General features: G+C 59.2%; 1 protein-coding gene across 1 annotated transcript; it reads left to right on the top strand.

Annotated features, from left to right (window-relative positions):
• The first annotated feature begins 891 nt into the window (after positions 1-891).
• ARL8A (ADP ribosylation factor like GTPase 8A) lies at positions 892-17,461 on the top strand. The gene is made up of 7 exons (XM_064636110.1): positions 892-1,402; positions 10,767-10,847; positions 11,801-11,874; positions 12,839-12,932; positions 14,082-14,149; positions 15,358-15,428; positions 15,543-17,461. The coding sequence occupies exons 1-7, from the start codon at positions 1,280-1,282 to the stop codon at positions 15,590-15,592; spliced, it is 561 nt and encodes a 186-aa protein (XP_064492180.1). The 5' UTR covers positions 892-1,279; the 3' UTR covers positions 15,593-17,461.
• The last annotated feature ends 1,553 nt before the right edge of the window (positions 17,462-19,014 follow it).

Genomic DNA, 19,014 nt, shown 5'->3' with positions numbered 1-19,014 from the left:
GATGGATAAAGGTCTCACAGGAACATCCTTCGAGGAAGCTGTCTGTGCCTTTGGGCTGTGTCTCATTCTCCAGGTGGAAGTTTGCTCATCAGCTCCTGGGACATTGCTCGGGGCTCCTGGCACCCACTGCACCCCACACTCCCCACCACCCTGCTTCTGACACCAAGCGTTTCTATCCACTCCTGTACACCCCACACCCCAGCACCCCCAGGTCCCCTGCACCCCCAGTTCTCCTACACTGATCACACCCCACATCCCTGCACCCTCAGTACCCCAGGACTTCTGCAACCTCAGCACCACTGCACCCCGAACTCCTTCACCCCCGTGCCCTGCATCTCCCCCACCTAGCACTGCCCATATCCCCTGCACCCCTAACGCACCCGTACCCCCAGTACCCCCGCAGCCTGCCCCCAGCCATCCCTGCCCCCGGCACCGCAGTGCTCCAGCACCGCTGCACCCTGTGCTCCCTGCACACCCCCCACCCTCAGTACCCCCCTCAGCACCCCTGTGCCCCCCGCACACCCCCACCCTCAGTACCCCACTCAGCACCCCTGTGCCCCCAGCACCCTCTGCACATTGCGCCCGGGATGCCCGGGGTGTCCCGGGGGTCTCGAGGTACTCCGGGGTGTCCGGGGGTGTCCCGGGGGGTCCGGCGTGCCCCAGGGTGTCCCAGGGCATCCCGGGGTGTCCCGGGGTATCCCAGGGTATCCCGGGGTATCCGGGGTGTCCAGCGTGTCCCGGGTATCCCGGTGTATCCCGGGGTGTCCTGCAGGGCGGGATGTCCCGTGCCCGGTGCGGCGGGTCCTCCGCTCCGGGAGAGGGCGCGGCGGCGGCGGCGCTCGGGCCCCACCCGGTGCCTCGGGAGGGCTCGGGGGGGCTGCGCTCGGACAATACCGGGGGCGGCGGCGGCTCGGCCTCCATCGGCACCGACCGGGCCGGTCCGGACGCTCTCGGCCCCGCTCGGCCCCGCTCGGATCGACTCGGCTCCGCTCGGCCCCGCTCGGATCGATTCGGCCCTGCCCGGCTCCGCCCCGACTGGCCCCGCCCCGACTCGGCCTCGCTCGGCCCCGCTCGGTTCGGCCCCGCTCGGTTCGGCCCCTCTCGGCCCGGCTCGTCTCGGCGCGGCCCAGCTCGGCTCCGTTCGGCTCCGCTCGGCCCGGCTCGGCCCCGTTCGGCTCGGCTCGGCCCCGTTCGGCTCGGCTCGGCCCAGCTGGGCCCGGCTCGGCTCCGCTCGGCTCCGCTCGGCCCCGCTCGGCGCGGCGCGGCCCGGCCTGGCACCATGCTGGCGCTCTTCAACAAGCTGCTGGACTGGTTCCGGGCGCTGTTCTGGAAGGAGGAGATGGAGCTGACCCTGGTGGGGCTGCAGTACTCGGGCAAGACCACCTTCGTCAACGTTATCGCGGTGAGCCCCCCGGGGAACACCCGCATCCCCCCGGGGAACACCCGCATCCCCCCGGGGAACACCCGCATCCCCCCCAGCCCCGGCAGCCCGGGAGTAGCGGGGCCACCCCAGGGCAGCACCCCTGCGCCTTGTATCCCCCATTGCATCCCCCATTGCACCCCCATTGCACTCCCATTGCATCCCCCATTACACCCCCATTGCACTCCCATTGCATCCCCCATTGCACCCCGCTATTGCACCTCACCCATTGCAGCCCCATTGCATCCCCCATTGCACCCCCCTATTGCACCTCACCCATTGCATCCCCTATTGCACCTCACCCATTGCATCCCCCATTGCACCCCCCTATTGCACCTCACCCATTGCATCCCCCCAGTTACACCCCTTGGGTGCTCCCCGGGATGGCTCCGCCCTATCACACCCCAGCCTGGAGATGCATTTGGGCAGTGGGGTGCAGGGTGGGGTGGGATGTGAATTGCAGGCAGTGGGGCGCACTCTGGGGTGCGGGGTGCAGTGTGGGGCGCAGGCTGCAGATCCAGCAGCATCGGGAGGGGTCCAGGCAAACCCCAGCGTTTGCTCCCCACATCCCCGGAACCAAGCGCGGCTCCTGGAGCCGCAGCCGGAGCAGGCCCTGGGGAGGAATCACGGAACACCCCTGCCCTTCCTGGCCGGGGCTCTGCCAGCGGGCAGCAGCCGGTTCTGGTGCCCTGGGTGGGCGCTGCCGCCGCCCAGGATTGCGGGAGCCTCGGCCCTGGGAGCCGGGAAGCTCCTGCCCTCGTACGGGTTGCAGCAGGAGCTTTGTCATCGTCCCTGCCACTGCCGGGACGCGCAGGTGGGGGCCTCGCCATGACCCTGCTGGGCTCTGTGCCACCAGCTCTCATTGCCCAGGGGCCGGTGTAGGAGGTGTTTGCCTGGAGACCTTCCTCGGGCAGCACCCACCGGCAGCAGTGCCCCGTGGGTGCCGGGTGCTGCAGCAGCAGCACACGCTCCACACCCCAGCGCGGCAGTGACACCCGCCTCGGGCCCCTCCGACCCTGGCCTCTCCCCAGCTCTGCTGCCTCGTCCACGGGGTCCCTGGATCCGGCCGCAGATCAGGAGCGGGATCCCAGAGCCCAGGGTGTGGTTTCACCCGTGGCGATGCTTGGTCGAGTTTCCCCTCTTGCTTTTTGGGTTGCTCTCGGCCTCTCCAGATGTGATGCTGCGAGGTGGGCGGATCCCGAAGGGTCAGGTTTGGGCTGTCGCTCCTGCAGGGTTTCATGGAGGGAGGAGGATGTGGATATTCCAGCTGCCCTGGCTGCTCTACTGCCCTCCTTGTCCCTGCACTTTGCTTGCTCGGTGCCATGGCTCAAAAGCACAGGGAATTATTGCTGCTCGCTCAGTGTGCTGGAAGGTGCTGGGCTGTCAGAGGGGATTTTCAGCCTGTTTGGAGGCTTCTTTGCACTGGAGCTGTGCTCTTCAGGAGGTTTCCGTTGGTGCCAGGTGCTGAGGGACAAAAATGTCCTTCCTGAAGTGTCTGGGGGCAGAGGAAGGACACTCCAAAGTGCTTTTTCACCCTGGAGACGATGGCACTCCAGGTCTCGAGCTGTTTTGCTGGAAGTCACCACTTGGTGCTCCAGGCTCCTGCTGCTTTGGTCCTCATCTTGCCCAGCTCCCTGTTCCCCACGTGCCTCCTCCTCACCCAGCTGCATCCACAGACAGGGCTCAGCGTGGGCTTCGTGGGGTTTGATCCTGCGAGTAAACACCTTGTTGCAGGCAGTTTTACTGTGGGCAAAACCCCACCTGGAAGACCCGTGCACCAAGACTCTCACTGCTTAGCCAGGATTGCTGGCTAAGGGACTTTGAGGAACTACAGGAGCTCTCGAGGCGGCTGGAGCTGGCACCATGGCCTGCTGGTGTAACAGGTCTGTGGTGGGGGGTTTGACACCCTTGCAGGGCAGTCAGGCTTAGTGGCTGAGCTCGGTTAATTTGGAAAGTTCATGTTTTGTGGCACGTGCACACAAAAAGGGGCACCAGCCCTTGAGAAAACGTCCTGGAAAGAAGGTATTGGGGACAGTGAAGTAGCAGCGTGACACAGAAAATGCCGACTCGACAGGAACTGCCTGAGCAGGGTTGGAGGTGCCTGGCTTTAGGGTGTTGCAATGGGGGTGTTGGAAGGGGAAATAGCTGTGATTTGTGCTTTGGGCTGTAATTTGGGCTTTGGGGAGGGGAAGAGCCTGAACTGAGAAGTGTGGGATTTTGGCGTTGTTGGAGAGATCTCACAAGACATCTCTGTGGGTGCAAGAGGTGCTCCCCTTCCCTCAGAGCGATGCTGGGGCTGGAGCTGCTCCGGGGGGGTTGGTGCCGTCCTTGTGTTCCAGGATTTTTAGCTGCACCTGACTGAAAAATGGACTCTGGTTGCCTGGAAGGTGGGTGGTTCCCTCCAGCAGTCAGAGCTGTGGTCGTGCCAGGCAAGGGTTTTGCTGAAGGCAGTGACGATCCGGGGGCTGACTCCTCCTGGGTCACCTGCCTGGGGACCTTCATTTCCCAGGGCTTGTTTTTCCTTTTCCTGGCTCTTGGGAGCTGAGACTTTCGAAGTTTTGCCTGCAAGGAGGGGTGAAAGCTGTAAACACGCCCGGTCTTTGTTTAACCTGAAGCTTTTTTAACCTGAAGGCTTTTAGCTGCCTTTTCCCCAGTCTGGCGGTGATGAGGGTGACTCGAGGGTGTTGAGAGCTCCTCAGGAGGTGCTGGGGCCCAAAACCTGTTAGTGCAGGCCATGATTAGAACAAAAGAGTGTGTTGCTGCTTTTTAACACCACACATGTTCTACCTGTGCTAGAGCCTTCCAGGGGAGCTGAGCCACAGGGTGTTGGTCCTGGGTGATGGGGGGTCTGGGGCACCATCCTGTGCTTTAGCCCTGCTCAGGAAGTGATTCAAATCAGTTCTGCAAGAGGAAACATGGAGCTCCTAGAGTGAGTTCAGCGGAGGCTGCGAAGATGCTGAGGGGACTGGAGCATCTCTCTTACAAGGACAGGCTGAGGGAGCTGGGCTTGGTCAGCCTCAAGAAGAGACATCTGAGAGGGGACCTTATCCAGTCTGTCAGTATCTGCAGGGAGCTGTCAGAGGATGGACCAGGCTCTGCTCGATGGTGCTCAGCAATAGGACAAGAGGCAACAAGCAGGAACTGAAGGAACTGATGCACAGGAAGTTCTACCTGAACATGAGGAAGAACTTCTTTACTGCATGGGTGACTGAAAAGGCTGCCCAGAGCGAGTGTGGAGTCTGGATGCAATCCTTTGCCACGTGCTCTGGGATGATCCTGCTTGAGCAGAGAGGCTGAACCAGATGACCCACTGTGGTTCCTTCCAACCTCAGCCATTTCTGTGAAACCACATCAGCGTCGTGTGTGGCATCAGGCAGGATGATGGATGCCGTGGCTCTCCTGACAGCACTGCTGAGGGAGGCATGTCCTGAGAGTGTCTTGGAGGACTGCAGAGCTCAGTGCCTGCTCCCACCCATCCCTGGAGAGCCACTGACCCCTTCACTGGCCAGCTGAGCCCCCTCAGCAGGATGCATTTGGGTGCCTCAGCTTGGGAGGGGAGGTGCAGCTCCAGGTCTGCAAGGTCTCCAAGGTTTGCTGGAGAGGTAGAAATGCTGGTGGAGGTGCTGAGGGAGAATCAGGGAGATGTTGTTCTGATGCCTTTGTGCCAGTCTGTCTGACCCCTGCCTCTCCCAGTAACTCGGGACATGCCCCTGGCATGGGGTCTGGCAGGGCCAGGGTGTGGTGGAGGTGGACGTGGGTCCTCATGCTGCCTTGTGGTCCTTCTGCCTCCAGGTGCAGTGCCTGGGCCCTCCACAGGTGTGTCTTTACACCTCAGCTTCATAATGCAGAAGGTGGTAGGTTTTTTGGGGGGTTTCTCCTATGTTTCTGGAAGAGGAGAAGAATCTGGATGGGACACGGTCTTGTCTTGCTGCTGCAATCTCTGTCAACATAAGCCAGGAAAAATGGACAAGTGGTGGTTTTCCAAGGTCGTAGGATCATAGAGTGGTTTTGGTTGGAAGGGACCTTTAAAGGTCACCTTGTCCAACACCCCTGCCATGGGCAGGGACATACAGGACATATTCCTCTACACCAGGTTGCTCCAAGCCCTGTCCAACCTGATCTGGAACATTTCCAGGGATGGGGCAGACATAGCTTCTCTGGGCAACCTGTGCCAGGGCCTCATCACTCACATTATAAAAAATTTCCTCCTTATATCTAGTCTGAATCTCCCCTCCTTCAGTTTAAAACCATTACCCCTTGTCCTGTCACTATAGACCCTACTAAAAAGTCTGTCCCCATCTTTCTTAGAAGCCACTTTTAGGTACTGGAAGGGGCTCTAAGGTCTCCCCAGAGCCTTTTCTTCTCCGGGCTGAACAGCCCCAGCTCTCCAGAGCAGAGGGGCTCCAGCCCTCAGAGCATCTCTGTGGCTTCCTATGGACTTGCTCCAGCAGCTCCATGTCCTTCTGATGCTGAGACCCCAGAGCTGGAGGCAGGTCTGCAAGTGGGATCTCACCTGAGTGGGGCAGAGGGGCAGAATCCCACCCTCCCCTGCTGCCCACGCTGTGGGATGAGCCCAGCACACGGGGGTTTCTGGGCATCAGCACACATGGTTGGGGCATGTTAAGCTTTTCATCTACCAACACCCCCAAGTCCTTCTCTTCAGGGCTGCTCTCCAGCCTTTCTCTGCCCAGACTGGATTTATGCTTGGGATTGCCCTGACACAGGTGCTGGATCTTCCACTTAGCCTTTTTGAACTCCACGAGGTTGGCACAGACCCACTTCTGAAGCCACAGGTCCAGGATGCCACCCCTTCCCTCCAGCATGTCAACTGCACCACACAGCTCAGTGTCCTCAGCACCCTGATCCCACTGTCCATGCCACTGACAGAGATACAACATTCTGTCATGGGATGGTCTCTGATGGTGACATCTCTGCTGCCCAGAGGAGCTGTGGCTGCCCCATCCCTGGAGGTGTCCAAGGCCAGATTGGACGGGGCTTGGAGCAACTGGGTCTAGTGGAAGGTGTCCCTGCCCATGGCAGGGGGAGGAATGGGATGGTGTTTAAGGTCCCTTCCAACCCAAACCATTCTGTGATTCTGTTCTAAAACAGTGCTGGTCCCAACACCCACTGCTGAGGAACACCACTCATCACTGACCTCCACCTCGACACTGAGCCGTGGACCACAGCACTGTGACCATCCAGCCAGTTCTCCAGAGTTTCTGTAGCAGACTCTGTGCTGCCATCGAGTAGTGCTGATGCCAGTGGGGCTGCACATGTCCAGCACCCCAAAATCTAGGCCAGCAGCAAGCTGAGTCACCAGTGTGGCCACCACCTCTGTCCAGATTCTGCCCCACTGCAGGCACATCTGAACGAGGGCAGCAACTGATAGAGTTATAGGCATTTGTGGGGTCTCTGTGGACAGAGGTGGGACCAGATGTTGCTGCAAATCTTACACAGAGCTGCTGGCTTCCCCTCAGAGTTAGGGCTGTGCTGCCTGTCCTTGGGGTGCTGCTGGGAGCATCTCACAGAGAGTTGGGTCAGCACAGCCTCAGCACTGCTGTCCAGCATACTTTGGGCTCTGATGCAGTGCTGAAGAAGCAAAAGCAGCCCAAGGATTTTCCCTTTCATCTGAGGAACCTAATTTTTATGAAAAAAACTCCTGAGCTTCAGTGATACTGTGCTCTTAAAAAAAAAATAAATATGTGCATTAGCTGCATTGCAGGGAGTGGGATGGATCATCCTGCCTGGCTCAGGTGGGCTTACAGCAGTGTTGGCCATGCCAGTGTCACTTGGGCTCTAGGGTCAGCACATGCATGGCCTGGTTGCTGTCCCCAGATCCCCTTTTTGCTCTTGAGATACCCAGTGCCCTGGAGATGGGGCCTGTGGTGTCAGGGAGGGCAGCACAGCCTGTTTCAGATGCACTAGCAATGCAGGGAGCAGTGCCAGGAGGGGCCTGTGGGTTTCCCACCATGCTCATGGCCTGGGATGCTGGATCTCCAAGCTGAGGGGTGCTGTGGAGCCAGACCATGTGTGGTAATGAAGGTAGTGGTGGTGGTGGTGAGACCATCTGCCTGGGATGGAGGGGCCCATCCCTGTCCCACAGCACCCTGCTTGCCCAGCTGGAGCTGCTGCCTGCAGTGGTGGGGGCTGCCCAACACAGGCCCCTTCAATAGGATCCTTCTGCGTGAAGTTTTTGAAATCAGAGCATGCTGAAGATTTGGGGCAAGAGTTGGGATTGTCTCTTGGACCCATGTGGCACTTCCTTCTTGCTGCCAGCCCCTGGGGTAGCTCCATCCTGCCTGGCCCAGGTGGCAGCCCCTTTTCCCAGTTCTCAGTCCTGTCCCCTCCAGTGCCTTCTGCAGGGGCATGGATCTCTGTGCCATAGGTGCCCTGTGGTACTCAGAGCCCCAGAGAGCTGTAAGCCCACTGTCGAAGGGTAAAGACTTGGCTTGAACTTGGCTTTTTCCTGTCTGAATGGGGTGCTCAGTGTCAGGTGTCTGTTGGCTGATAGAGATGTGCTGAGGGATGGGAGCCTGTGTGGTGGAGCTGGGCTGGTTTAGCTCTTGGAGAAGAGCTGGAAGAGCAATGGAAGACCAAGCAAGGTCCCAAAACTGCCCAGCTCAGGCTGCCAGGCACTCCCACCCTGCACTGGCACAGGGCCAGCTGAAGAGGATGGATGTGGAGGTTACAGGTGAGAAACTGCCCAGCCACGTTTCCCCCTGGGTTGGAGCTTGGACAGGGTTTGTCAGGGTCTCAAGTGCTCCATGGCAGGAGATCCTGCAGGAGTGCCAGGCTGGGCAGTTTTGGGAATGGTCCAGGCACTGGTGGGAGACACCCAACCTGAGGAGCTTTGGGCTCCTCCCTCTGCCCCGTGGAGACCACGGTGAAGAGCAGGACCTGGCCACCCTGCACGCTGCTCACCAGAGCTGGTGGCTGCAGTGTGGAGGCTGAGGTGGCCTCTTTGCATGTGCCAGTGAGCCAAGGGCCTGGCTGCTGGCTGAGCGGGGGATGATGGCTGAAGTGGCAAGTGATGTGGTGTCCCTGTGCTTGTGGCAGGGGATGGGGCTCATCATGAGCTGGGGGGACTGGTTGCCCCTGCAAAAGCTGAATCCTGGCCACCTCTCCCAGTAACTCAACTGGGAAGTGTTGGGTCACTTGCCTTCCAGGCAGGGCAGCGAGGCAGAGTGGTTTGGGCAGAGTGCTGGGGAACCCTGGCAAAATCAGCAATGAACTGGAGCCTGTAAAGACCTGATCTGCCAGTTGTGGCCACGAAATCCATCTTGCCTGCAAGGATTTTTGTGCATCCCAGTGGAATTGCATTCCCAAGTGATTGGTGTGGCTTGGTATCATCTCCAGGGTCAGCATGAGTGCTGTGTCTGTTGCATTACCAAAATTTGGGGGGGCAAGCATGTGTCCGGTGAAGCTTTTGCATGTCTCCAGCTAGGTGGTCTCTGCTTTCCTGGCAGTGGAGCTGTGGATAGCTGGACCCTGCAGGGAGCTGAAGATGTGCCAAAGGTGCCACCATCAGGGATAGCTGGAGAGGAAAGAGGGGACACTGTGTTTCCACCACTGAGAGTTGCTTTCAGAGAGCAGCTGATGCAGGAGGAGCTGAGCACGTTGCAGCACGTTGAAGATGCTTTTGTGGGTGCTGGGACAGCAGGGACCACAGGCAGGCCATCCTGGACCACAATGTGTCACGATCCCAGCCTGTTTTGGACAGCTCAAGTGGTTTTTTGTTGGTCCTTTGGTCCCTGGAGACCGGTGCTGCAGGGGGGAGAGGATTTTGGGCAGGGAGCAAGGCTGTGCCTCACCTTCCCCATGGAGGAAAGAGGAGGTGTCTCCTGGCTCCTGCAGCCCATCCCTTCTGGAATAAGCTTCTGTCTGCCTGAACTATGTCTTGGATGGCTTTTGCACAGACAGCAGATGCCGTGATGTGGTCTGGGATCCCTGAGGGAGGTGCCTGCAGCTTCCTAGAGCTCTTCAGCAATTGCTCTCCGTGTCTGCCGATCAAAGCCTGTGAATTTCTTAATTTCATAAAGCCAAGTTGTGTATTGAACCTCAGTCCACAGGAGACATCCCCTGCGGATCTCTGCCTGCTTCCCCTCCTCTCCCTGCACCCCTCCCTGCCATTCCCCACGGTGGTTTCTGGGTGCAGTGTGGCCTGGACACCCCTTGGCTGCTGGGTTTTGCTGTTGGATGCAAAAGGGAAATGAAAAAGGGAAGTGGTGTGTTTTGCAGAGACATTGGAAGAGGTCAGGAAAACCCTGGGGACCTGGTGATGTGGGTCTGGAGGAGCCGTTGGCTCAAAAATCTGCTTATCAGAAAATAGCATAAATTGCCTTCCCGTTTTGGGGTTCGTGTTAACTAAGAGAAAAGCCAGAAAAGCCCTCAAGAAACTGAGGTTTTAAGAGCTGCTAGGATGAGTTTGGCCATGGTTGGTGGTTCCTGCAAGTTTCTGGCACTGATGGCCAAAATCCCCACGTGTGCGTTAACCTGGTTAGCAAACCCTCTTCCCTGTTGGCTCCCCAGCATTCCACATTCCTGGATGCTTTTACAGGCAATAAACCTGACTTGAGTCCCAAGGAGGCTGCTGGAGGCAGCAGGTGAAGGGCTGTGGCAGCTCCTGTCTCCTGACCCTGACCACTGGGACAACAGTGTGTCTGGGGCTGAGGTTGGGAGCTCACTGCAGGGCTGGGGGCTGCACCAACACCCAGGGCACCTGTGCCCCGTGCAGCAGCTGAAGTGTCCTGGTTTAGGAATGGTGTTCCCCCAGTTTAGTGCTCCCACCACTTGCTTCCCTCTCCCCCTCCAACTGGAAGCACAAAAGGCAAAGATCAGGGGTTGAGATAAGAACAATTTACTGGTAACAGCAATGAGATAAGAAAACGACCAGCAACAGCAACAATGCTAATAACAAAAGTGTACAAAGAGAGGGTGATTAACATGCAAAATGCTCACCAAGCCCGGGACAATGAAACAATGGTGGATGACTTCCCTCCCCCACCACACTTTCTCCCTACAGGAAAGGGACAGGAAAGGAATGCCCTTCTTGGAAGCATTTCCTTGCCCATGGCGATGATCTTAGGTGGTATCAAATAACAAGATGTCTTGGCCATTCCCCATCCCGCTGATCTGGGCTGGAACCAGGATACACACCATTCCCACCTGTCCTGTCTCTGGGCTCTGTGCTCCTGGCATGGACCTGGAGTTGTGCTGTGCCCGGGGCAGGGCTGGCAGAGCCTTTGGGGTTATGCCAGCCTGGCTGCCAGCCTGGCTGCCCTGCTGGGGTGGGCTGGCTGGCCATGTTCCTCTGCCCCCTAACGCTCTCTCACCTTGTTCCTCACAGTCAGGACAGTTCAACGAAGACATGATCCCGACAGTTGGCTTCAACATGAGGAAGATCACCAAGGGGAATGTTACCATCAAGGTAAGATGCAGGTGTTATTGCTGGTTAGGGCTACTGGGACCAAAGGTGGAGGGAAGGGAGATTGGTGGCTCTTCTGCAGGACTTTGAAGGATTCCAGGGAATGCAACTGCAGCTGGGAATCACAGAATAGAATCCTAGGATCGTTAAGGTTGGAAAATTCCTCTAAGCTGTTCCCCCCATGACATGGTAGTCATGTTCACCGCTGAACCATGTCCCCAAGTGCCACATCCACATGTTTTTTGAACGCTTCCAGGGACTGTGATTCCACCATCTGCCCTGTCAGGGTCCTGCAGGTAACCACCAGAAGAGGTGGTGAGATGTGGGAGATTCAGACTTGTGCAGTAAGAGCCAGTCCAGGCTGCAGTGCTGGAGGTTTCCTTATACTTCTGGCTTGCTGGTGGGGACTCATGGATGTGGTCACCTTGCTGAGGGTGGGAGTGCTGGAATAAACAGGTCATGGCTTCAAGTGGTGGTCTCTGCCTCGGAAGCAAAGGGAGAGGAAGGTTCTACCCCTTCTGGATCTTTCGAGGGCCCTGAGTTAAACTGGGAAATAGCTGTGAGACATGCTTGAAAAGATGGCTGGGGATCTCGGGCTGCTGCAGGAACACTTTTGAGAGTGTGCTGAGTGTTCTGAAATGGGAAATGCCTCAGGGATAGACCAGGAGGTGTGGTGGACATGGGGAGGAGCACCCAGCTTGGGCCAGGAGGTCCCTCCATGCCAGCAGAAGCATATCACAGGGGGATTCAGCATCCTACAGCTGCCCTTCCTGAGGTGTCTCCTTGCCTTACCGAGCCAGGAGCCTCCTCCTCAGGTTTGAGCTGAAGAGGACGGGATGGGGGTGGGTTTGGACAAAATGCCCTGGGTGGCCACATGGTCTTGGGCAGCACTGGGGTACTTGGGGCACTGGGGTGACGGACAGGACACCGCAGTAACCCCGATCTCCCTGTCACAGCTCTGGGACATTGGTGGCCAGCCGCGGTTCCGCAGCATGTGGGAGCGATACTGCCGTGGAGTGAGTGCCATCGTGTGAGTATCCTGGGAGCCAGAGCTCCACTGCCACACACACACTGATGCTGAGCTCACCAGTGGGTGGGGGCACAGCCCCCCCCAGGATACTGGGCTGGCTGTGAGGGGAGCTGCAATGCCTTTGCTGGCGGAGCTGGACACCTGTGTCAGGAGTTAGAGCCACTGAATTATCATGGAATCATTAAGGTTGGAAAAGGCCTCTAAGACCATCAGGTCCCACTGTTAACCCAACACAGCCATGGTCACCACTAAACCATGTCCCCAGATGGTTTTTGAACCCTTCCAGGGGTGGTGACTCCACCACTGCCCTGGGCAGCCTGTTCCAGTGCCTGACCACCCTTCCAGGGAACAAATTTTCTCTAATATCCTTTGCAGGATGAGTGTCAACCCATAAGAGCGAAATCCTTCCCTAAATCTCCCTGTCTGCTCAGAGCAGCATTGCTGACTGCTAGCTTCACATCCATTTTCTCTGTGGCCCCTCCCAAGATTACCCCACTGATGGGATGATCAGGTCCTTCCCCCTCTTGGGTCAACGTCTCCTCTCCATCATCAGCCCCTTTTGCCTTCTCCACTTGTCCTCTGTCCTGGGTGTCTCCATGGGAGCTGCCATGTGCACATGAGCTTCACTGGATGCTTGGGGACAACACGTGTCCTGCAGCTTCTCCTGCCCAGGCTTCCCTTGCCCAGACTGTCCCTACTGTCAGCAGGTGGACACATGCAGGGATGGGGACAGGGTGGTCCTCCACTCCTCTGGGAGACATGAGGGACTCTCAGCCCCACAGCCATCCTTGGGAAGAGGGGTCCTGGCAGGAGGATCCTGTTATCCACTACCTCCATGGCCCAGTCTCCAGTGGGGGCAGTGAGCTGCCGTGGGAGGAGATTTGGGGGTGGCACAGACCTGGGGCACAGCACCAAGGCATGGGGACCTGGGCACCTGTGCTCAGGGGTGTCCCTTCCCTTGCAGGTACATGGTGGATGCTGCTGACCAGGAGAAGATAGAGGCCTCCAAGAACGAACTGCACAACCTGCTGGATAAGCCGCAGCTCCAGGGCATCCCGGTGAGCTGCTGCCTCAGCCAGTGCCCACAGCCACTCATCGTCCTGAGGCTGGGGACTGCCAGGGCTTGCAGAGCAGATTCAGGGCAGGGATCCCCTTTCTTGGGGGGGTCCCTTCCCTGCTGCACTCCTGAGGGAGCTTTCTAGGCCAGAGCTAGACCAAGCAACAGAGCTTTAGGGCAGGGAGCACAGACCAGACCCCCATGTATTCAATCTGTCCTCTTGTGCCTAATTTGTGGTGTGACATTAAGGTCCCGTCTCCTGGGAGAGTGGCTCCTGGGCTGTGACATGTGCAGGAGGTGGGGAGGTGGCACAGCATGAGGCATGCTGCACGTGCCAGGGTGGGATGTGGACAGAGCATCCCAAACCAGCCTCCTTTGAAAGGAGCTAATTGAGGAACTCGCCACAGATCCCAAACGTCCGCTGCCAGCTAAATTAAGCTCCTGACATACCAGGCTGCAGTTGTAGCCCTCTGAATGCTCTCCTCTGGGAGAATGAGCCTCGGGATTGAAAGGGGGAGATGCTGCATCCTGTGTTGCTGCAGAGCCCCAGCTCACCCTGCACATGCAGCCTCGGCACTGCCCCTGTCAGGTGACAGCCGTGTGGGCGCTCCGGAGGAACAAACCAGTCCTGCCGGGTGGTTATTTTCCTTGCACGGTCTGAGAATGCCTTTGAGGATGTGAACAGCCTTGCAATCAGGAGGGATCAGTGGATGGTGCAAGCAGCCGGTGCTGGTTGGCGCTGGCTGCCTGCGGAGCGGGTTCTGCCCGGCACCCACAGCTTCCTCGTGCTGGCAACGTCAGGTTTGGCCATGTCACTTGACTTTTTGCTCAAAGACAGCAAGAGGCTCCTGGGAGAATGTCCTACGTGGCACAACAGATGCTGGTGCCCTTCAGGGAGGATTAGCTATGGGGCCATCTCCACGCTGGGAGTAGAGAATGCACAGGAGATGCTGTACGCAGGATAATTAAGGCAGTTAATTGAAGTGCTCTGCCTCCTGATTGCTGCTGAAGGGGGTTTCTCCAGCTGGGACATCCTGGTGGAGTGGTTAGGGCTGTCTTGAACCACAAGCAGACTCTGCTTCTGGGTGGCAGAAGCAGGTTCCTGCCTGGTCTGGCAACCGGGAGCTTCAGGTGTCCCCTGTCCCTGTAGGTCCTCGTCCTGGGAAACAAGCGGGACCTGCCCGGTGCCTTGGATGAGAAGGAGCTCATCGAGAAGATGTGAGTCTGCCAGTGGCCCAGGCAGCCCCAGTGGGGCTGTGACACAGTGTGAACCCCCTTGTTCTGCCATGTCCCCGCAGCACGGTCACCCATCTGGGGTGACATTGTGGTGTCCGGGGTGGGCTGCCAGAGACCAGTGGCTGAGGACATCTGAGGTGACACCTTGTGGAGACAAGGAGGAGCTGGAGCCACCAGTGCCAGGGCTGGGTCCCGGGTGCCACACGGTGGCGTGTGGGCCTGGCACAGCGTGGTGCTGGGCGGTGGAGCTGGGCTCCCCAGGGGTACTGCTGGGGACTGTGGGACCAGGCTCCCCAGGGGTACTGCTGGGAACAGTGGGACCAGGCTCCCCAGGGGTACTGCTGGGAACAGTGGGACCAGGCTCCCCAGGGGTACTGCTGGGGACAGTGGGACCAGGCTCCCCAGGGGTACTGCTGGGGACTGTGGGACCAGGCTCCCCAGGGGTACTGCTGGGGACAGTGGGACCAGGTTCCCCAGGGGTACTGCTGGGGACAGTGGGACCAGGTTCCCCAGGGGTACTGCTGGGGACTGTGGGACCAGGCTCCCTGGGGGTATCACAGTGGGCACTGGGGGTGTGTTCCCTGGGGGTGCTGCTCTGGTCACCCTCCCATGGCTCTGCACCACTCATGGCATAGGCACTGCTCACCTGACAGCCCTGGGGGCCGGGAGGTTGGACCCTGCTCTGGTGTGTGACACCATCCACATTCCTGTCCCTTCACCCTTTGCCATGCCAGCATGTGGCCTCTGATTCTGCTCCTGCCCATCCCCACAGAGGGGATCTGGGATGCTGCACTGACTCACAGCAACTCCTCCCTCCAGCCACCCCTTGGAGCACCCCCTGGACTGTGGGCACACGTGCAGCTCCTGTGCTGCCAGCCCTGTGCCACTCCCAAAACCTCCCTGCCCTGTCTGGCTGCAGAGCTTGAGGGGTAGCTGTGAAATTTTGTGGCCAGGCTCTCTTGTGGGATCAGGTCCCTCCTGCCCCATCACACAGCCCCCCCCAGCCCACCTCTGCCCCTCAGGCATGGAGTGCTGGTGCCCTCTCCTGACACACATGCAGCTCCTGGGGAGCCTCTGTTCCTTCAGTGTGCCCTGTTTCGGGCACATCCCCAAGGGCTGCCCAAAGGTGTCTCCCATGGCTGCCCCACACAGCCCAGGGTCTGCAGCCAGCACTTGCTCCTCTCCCACAGGAACCTCTCTGCGATCCAGGACCGAGAGATCTGTTGCTACTCCATCTCCTGCAAAGAAAAGGACAACATCGGTGAGTGCCGAGGGCTGGGGGCATAGCAGGGCAGGGCAGCCTGTGCCCAGGTGTTGGTACAGGAGGGGGTGACAGCCAGGGGGAGAGGCTGTAAGTGTCCCCTTGCCTCTGCAGACATCACCCTACAGTGGCTTATCCAGCACTCGAAGTCCAGGCGAAGCTGAGATCCCGCGGGCTTGGCTCGGATCGGGAAGATGCCATTGTACAAGCCCATGCCCCTCTCTCCTGCTCTGTCCCTCCAGCTCTCTCTCTAGATGGGTATTTTTAGGGGACCCCAGACTCTGCTCATGTTGGGGCAGAGTCCTTGTTTTTATTGTAAAGAAAATGTCCGACTGCCCTCCTCTCCTCCTCTCATCTCCTCTCCTCTCTTCCCTTCCCCTCTCTCCCTCTCTTCCTCCATTTTGGCACTGTTCTGTTGTTGTCTGTGTATACAGTATATATATATATGTATATATATTTTAATTTTTTAATTTAAGGGATAGTGCTGTTACTAAACTGGGCCCTGTGAGCAGTAGGAAAGCTGGGGCTCCCCGAGGCCGGCCGGGGGTCAGCGCTGGGAAGAAGAGGAGGGTGGTAGCAGAAGGCAGCCCTTGGGGATGGGACTGTGCCAGCTGCAGGCAGGTCCCCTGGGGCTCCATCTTCCCTTCCCTGCATGTCCTGCTGCTACCTCCAGGCAGAGACCACGCTGGGGGTGTCAGGAGGTGCCCACCTTGCCCTGCCTCGGGCTTCAGTCCTATGGGCAGGGTTTGAGGGAGGGTGATGCTGCCCCTGGGCTCCAAGGGACAGGGGTTAGTCACAAGCCGCTGTGATCAGCCTCCCCCCCTTGCCTCTGGCTGATGTGCCACTGCCCCAACCCCTCCTTGGGGCCCAGGGCCACTTGTCCCCCTGCCCCACATGTCCCCTGCTCCTGTGCCTGTTCCAAATCCTGCCCACTGCCCAGCCTGGACGCTCGGGGTGGGCTGATCTGGGGGACTGGTGCCAGTGCAGGGGGCCCAGCAATGTCAGCAGCCCCTGGGGGCGTGGGGGGCTGGCTCCTGCCATGCAGCTGCCCCACAGTTGGCTCAGCCCCCTGTAGCCTCTTGGGGTGGCTGCCCTGGCTCCCCATGTGCCAAATGGCATCGCCTGTGCCTGGCTGGGGCTGCTGGCTCTGCTCTGGCTGGGGACATCCATGGGGATGCTGGGGAGGGAGGGACACATGGAGGCACCTGGAGACACATTCAGAGCATCTGTGCACCCTCAGCACTGCTCACTGGAGCCAGGGAGGTGCTCCCTGTGCCTGTTCCTGTGTCCTGCTCCCCGTTCTGTGTTCCCATTCCCTACTCCCTGTGCTCTGCTCCCTGTGCTCTGCTCCCTATTCCCTGCTCCCCATTCCCTGCTCCCCATTCCCTACTCCCCATGCCACCTCCTGCTGTGCTGCCCTGGCTGGGGGACATGGGAGCCATGGGGCAGGGGGCAGCAGGGCTTGTGGGGACCACAGTTGGGTCCTTGTCTGCAGGTGGCAGGAGGATGAGGGGAGGTTTTGGGGGGTGAGGAAGGCTGTGGCCATCTGTGCCGTGTGATGATTTGTTGGGGCTCTGCAGGTGCAGCCTGGGGGCCCGGCCAGATTGTTTGGGGCCAGTTTTTGAGGACTCAGCTGTGCTGGGGGGGCCGCTGGAGGGTGGGTGTGCAGGGGGGAGGCAGTTGTCAGTCCCAGTGCAGGGCTGAGGCACAGGGTGGGGGTGGCTGGGGTGGCTGCAGGGCCCCTCTCAGCCTCTTCCCACTCAGCTCTGGGGTGTCAGGCCAGGGGTTTATCTTCTGTTCTTGTTTTTGCAGAATTGCACAAAGAGAGGTTTCTTTTTGGTTTTTTTTTGTTTGTTTGTTTGTTTTTGTTTTTTTTTAATTTAATGACTTGTAAAGTGTTGTCACCCCCCACTCCTCCCTTTTTTTTTTTAAAAAGGTATTTTGTCTCAGATTTGACCTCTGTTGGGGAATGATTCTTGTAACTGTACAATTTTTTTTGCCTCCTAATAATAAATTAACAATTTTGCGTTGGGGGTGTGGCTGCAGTCACGTTACTTCCTCGCCATCACTGCCACCCATCCCTCAGAGCCCTGCCCAGGATGGAGTCCCTGTCCCCCAGGCAGCACCATCTGTGTGGTCATTCTCACCAGGAGGGGCTGGAGCCACCTCTGCATGCCTTGTTTCCTTGGCCTGGGTGCCAAGGTGAGCTCGGAGACTCCATCTATGGCCATTGCTGCTGTGGGACCTTCCTTTGCCCCTGTCAGGTACCAGAACTGCTGCAGGGCCCTGCTGCCAGACTGGATTTGGAGGGGGGGCTGCAGTGCTCCTGCCCCCTCCTGCTGCTGGCGTCCCCCTGCCCTCCCTGTGTCCTTTGGGGGTGGCCTCCTGCCCCGTATCCCCTGGGGGCTGTGGCCATTGCTTCTGGGGTCCCTCCACTCTGTGTCCCCAGGGGTGGCCCCCTGCCCGCCCCCCCAAGGGCTTTGCCCTGTGCCTGGCAGGTGCCCGGGCAGCAGGCCTGGGGTTCAGCCCAGCCTGTGGGGTGCTGTGCCTGCTGTGGGGCCACGTGCTGCCCATGGTGATGGTGCTGCCTGCACCTCCCCTGCCCCCGCCCGCGCTCCCCCTCCCCACCCATCCAGCCCCGCGGGGCCGCAGCACAAGCCCAGCTTTGTTCGCCCTTGGCCCAGGCTCAGGACTGAGCTACGTGGACCAGGCACATGAGAGATGCCCCCCCCACTGCCCCCACTGCCCTCGAACCCCCATGGGGACCCCACTTGCCCCGAGGGGACATATGGGAGCACGGCCTGGGCTCTGCACCCCCCTTCATCCCTGTGCCAGGGTGAGACCCCTCTTCTCCCAAACTGTGGGACCCAGCGCTGGGTGTGGGGGGGGGAGGAGGATGAAAGGAAAAACCCAGTTTTGTGCTCTCGGAAGAAAACTGGGGCTTTTGTTTCCCTGGAAACGGAGCTGTGAAAGCAAAGCCCGAGCGGAGCCCGGTGGGTGTTGTGCACAAAGCCCACAGTGAGCCCCTCGCTTTCACTGCCCGTAGCAACCGTCTCCCTTGCCCCGGCATTTCGGGGGCTGGGGCGGCTGCCAGCAGCTGGGACAAGGAGCTCTAACAGCTCCGGTGGATGCGCCGCCATGACCAGCCTGCCCTCAGGCAGATCCCCGAGCCACCACCCCCCACCCCATAGAGGAGCCGTGGGCAGGGGGGGTGTGTGGGGCTGGAAAGCCTTATATCCTGAAACAGTCTCCCTGGACAATCCTGTCCCTGCAATGGGCAGGTGGATGAGGGCCAGGAGCCCTGCGTGGGATGGTTTGGGTAAAATGTCTTCACCCCAAGGCTCCCCAAGGGGTGCTGGGGTGGTGGTCCCACACTCCCCCCAGGCAGCAGCACTGTGCAGCTGCAGCACCTTGGTCCTGCATAATACAGCTGCCTTGCAGTCTGTGGGGCACCACAGCCCAGTGCTAGGCTGGCAGGGCTTTACTGGGACCAGTTCAAGTCCTAGAGACCACCCCAAGCCTGATGCTTCAGAGGGAACCTTCCCGCAGGCACCGCTCAGCGTCATCCCAGAGGGAGGGGGCAAAG

Source organism: Pseudopipra pipra, chromosome 25 (assembly GCF_036250125.1).
Source record: "Pseudopipra pipra isolate bDixPip1 chromosome 25, bDixPip1.hap1, whole genome shotgun sequence".
In the NCBI taxonomy this organism is placed as follows: Eukaryota; Metazoa; Chordata; class Aves; order Passeriformes; family Pipridae; genus Pseudopipra; species Pseudopipra pipra.
Note: the sequence above shows the minus strand (reverse complement) of the source record. Positions and strands in the feature narration are given on the sequence as shown.